At 31.9% G+C, this 4023-nt stretch overlaps 1 protein-coding gene across 1 annotated transcript; it reads right to left on the minus strand.

The window, feature by feature from the left end:
* Positions 1-1472: 1472 nt before the first annotated feature.
* On the minus strand, positions 1473-3334 carry LOC130821328 (putative clathrin assembly protein At4g40080). The gene has a single exon (XM_057687031.1). The coding sequence runs from the start codon at positions 2766-2768 to the stop codon at positions 1728-1730; it is 1041 nt and encodes a 346-aa protein (XP_057543014.1). The 5' UTR covers positions 2769-3334; the 3' UTR covers positions 1473-1727.
* Between the last annotated feature and the right edge of the window lie 689 nt (positions 3335-4023).

Raw genomic sequence — 4023 nt, forward strand, 5'->3', positions numbered from 1 at the left:
TAAAAATATTATAAAGTTAATATTATGAAAGTATACGATTAGATGATTTTAAAAAGATCTTACTTGACTATATTTTTCTTACACTTTACCCACAATATATAAAATAAACTTGAACAGACTTTCAACACCCCTGTGAGGAGGGTTGAAAGCATTATAGTAGAGGGTAAGAGGAGTCGGGGAAGACTCGGGAGAACTTGGGAGTTAACTTGCATAGGTTAAACCTCTCTGAGGGTCTGATTAGGGATAAGGGTAGTCGGAGGCGTCATATTCATGTTTTAGACTACGGATGTCCTCTTAGATTACCTTTTGGTGTTTTTGCCCTCCTGCTTCTCTTGTTTCTTTATTGTTAGTTTTTTGTTCTTTTATTTTGTAGTTGGTTCCACTTATTATTTTATTTATAAGCTTTTAATTTTTCTTTCTTGTATGTTTACGTCTCTTTATCTTTCTCGAGCCGGAGGACTCCTTTGGCCGCATTCTACTTTATGGGTATGAATTGTCGCCGTCCTTCCCTCCCCAGCCCTTGTCCATAGTTTTTCTATGAGCGGGATACACCGGGTAGGATGATGATGATAATGATTGAACAGTGAATAATATCAAAAACTGTTATCTAGCGAGTATTTCAGAACGGAGGAAGTATTAACTTACTTTTATACGTTATTTAGCATCATTTGTAATAAAGTACTCGTTTCCTCCCATTTATTTAGCATTATTCGCTATTTTCATTTGTCTCGTTCATTTTACATCACTTTTATTTTTTGAACATTGGCTCATTACTTTCTTTTAATCTCATTCATATATTTTAACTCACTTTTAATTTCATCCCCACAATTTACCTTTTATTTATTCTTTACTAAATATCTATATTTTTATATGCTACTAATTTTCATTGGGACGGAGCACAGTGATAGTGAATAAACCAATCATTTACAATATTACAAGGTGAGAAAAAATTTCCCACAGTTTCATAGACGATTCAATAGTATACAAACATACCATAGGTTTCAAAATGATATATAGAGTTATATAGAAGATAGAATCTTGTATTTTATTAATGTAATTTAATAATTCCTCCTATTCACGCAATGTGTCATTGACTTTTCGGCATTTTTTAGGTGGTCAAATGGGACCACATGTGAGAAAAAAATAGTGTTTTTTAAATCTTTATATGGGTTAAGTGGAGTTAGTATGTATAAAGATGTGAAAAATCTAATTTTAGTAGGGGTAAATTAGTATAGATAACATACCAATATAGAAATGAGACATTTAGAGTGACTTAACCAAATAAGAAAATAAAGCACTTAGGATGAATAGGAGGGAGTATAATTTTTGCTTTAAAAGCATCAAAATTTAATTATACTTTATTATTTTAGCATTTATTCTTTCTTGAAAAGTAAAAATAATTATATAAAATATTAATTATTTTCCAATTTCTCAAGATAAGATTTTCTCAAAAATTTAAAATTATTAATAATAAATAAAATTTGTTAATTTTTATATACAGCCCTAAAGACCGTAAATATCATCGCCCTAAGGACTATAAATATCATCGCCCTAAGGATTGTAAATATCATCGCCCTTAATCTAAATATATATAAACAAAATCCTTGATATATATATTTTGCTAAATATAGAGATTTACATTATTGTAAGTAAATCCTCACACCAAAAAAAAAAAAAAAAGATAATTAATTTATAAAACAAAATAAAGAGAAGGCCCCAAAATCACCTCATCTAACAACCTCACCATAAGCAAACTGAAAAGCAAAGCGATTAGAAGCAAATTGGACAGAGTCTTGAGGCTTAACTCGTTCCCCAAACCGAGCTGACTCAAATCGTCCCCAACTCAACACCATCTTTTCCTCCTTAGACCCTTGAACTTCTCCAACTTTATCCTTCATTTCACTTACTAAACACCATAAATCCTGAACCAAACCTGACCCATTTAACTCAAACAACGAGTTAAGTCTCTCCTTACAATCCTCTAATCTTTTAAGAGCACAAACTAACTCGACTGAGTCAACAAAACTGAGGCAACTCAGTCTTTCTTTAAACTCTTCAACTCGGATCACAATCTCATCAATTGTAGTAAAATAATCTTCACCCACTAAACCCATTACTTCAAGCAATAATCTATTTCCTTCTAGATGAATACAATCTGGGGATTTTCCAACTTCTTCTAGAACATTAATTAACCCATCAATTTCTCTTAATAAATCCTTACATAAAAGGGAAGCAATTATTTCTTTTGCTTTTTCTCTTTCTAAACTACAAGACGTCGAAAATAAAAAATACCCAAGAATTCTGGAAGTTGAGAGAATTTGTTCCAAGTATTTAGCGTACCACCTGATCCACGTCGACAACTCCCAGGTTGTTGGAGATGAGTTATCACGAAAATCGGATAATTTAAGGTAGTTCCGACCGCCAGTAGCAGGGTAAACAGAAAGCTGGTCGTGTAAAATAAAGTTGCCACGTCGGACGATGACGTGGAGAGATAGTAGACATTTGATTGCCACCGTGGAGGACGAAGTCTTATGAAGCCGCCGCATGAGGACGTCGATGACAACAGCTGCAGCCGAACGTGGTCCATCACCAGCCGCGAGTATCGCGGCAAGGTGATGATCTGGTGGCGGCGCGTCGGCTTCATGAGTGGTGGCGCGTAAGATAGTGAGTCGAAGCGCCGCCGTGTTTTGGTTGCGGGAAAGGAGTGCTGCTTTGCCTATTGAGGCCTTGTCCTTAACTTTTCCTATTATGTCTCCTAAGAGACCCATATTTTAAGGGTATGTTGTATTTAGTTTTGGAGTGGATTTTGAGTTGAAAATTTAGGGAGGGGAAGGTTTTGTTTAAGGTTTAGTAGAGATTTTATATATACTAAAGTGGGTTTATCCAAAAAAAAAAAATAAATAAATAAATAGTGGGTTAAAAAAGAGATGAATTATCAACGGTTATGGGATTGAGTTTTAGGTTCAAGTTAAAGTAGGTGTGGGCTTAAAGAAGAAGGAATAAAGTGGGGCGTCAAATGGTCATTGAAAGATAAAAAAAATAAAGAACTAAATTTTACCGGTAAATGGCTTTTAAGATTACTTAAGGTGGAGAAACTTCTATTTCATTGTGTGAATGGGTCATTATTGTGTGCTTTTATTTGAGAGTTCAAATATACCAACTAATTGGTTGGTGGAGTGGATGTTCAAAATTGATGGTATAGATATTTTATTAGAAAAATTACTTTTCAAAATTTTATTTTTGGTGATATAGTTTTAGAAGATTTTAACTTTAGATTAATATTTAAAAATTAAAAATTTTTAGGTTTTCTAATTTTAAAGCACTTGACCTTTTAGTAACTGATATTTAACGTAGTTGTTAGTGGTGTAATAAGCATAAACACAACTTTTTAAAAAATATCATTATTCAATAAACTAGTCGTACAAGTAGAGTTTAGTGGTATATGTAGTATTTTTATACGTTACAAAAGTGTTTTGAAATAAAAATTTTCAATTTAAGATTTGTCAACATATTGAATTTCAACGGCTAACATAACCTGCAATTATTATTACCAAACAGTATTAATATATACTAATACTTAGAAAATTAAACTTATAACAACTACAAATCTACAATTGTACAATTACACAGCTATACTTAGTTATAACTACTTTAACTATTAACATTTACCGTCACAACTACTTGTATGGAATAAACCCTTTAAATGATCTACTCGTATTCAACAAAAGATCATAAGCAGGATCTATCATGTTCATGCTCCTAGGCATGAACTTAAGACTCTTAAGTGTCATAGTATAAAAGTAGTTTCCATTTGAAAAGTTAGCTTGTTCAGCGCAATGTAGTTCAGTGGATAGTTGTTAGTTATTTAAGTAGTTATAATTATCAGTAGATATGTTGTACAATTGTAATTATTAGATATTTAAACGTCTAACTAATTGAGTAAATTAAATTTTTTTGGTAAACTAATAGCAATCATAATAGTCATTGAAATATAACTTTTTTAGAAAAATTGTAGAGAAAATC

The sequence above is a fragment of the Amaranthus tricolor genome, chromosome 8 (assembly GCF_026212465.1).
Source record: "Amaranthus tricolor cultivar Red isolate AtriRed21 chromosome 8, ASM2621246v1, whole genome shotgun sequence".
In the NCBI taxonomy this organism is placed as follows: Eukaryota; Viridiplantae; Streptophyta; class Magnoliopsida; order Caryophyllales; family Amaranthaceae; genus Amaranthus; species Amaranthus tricolor.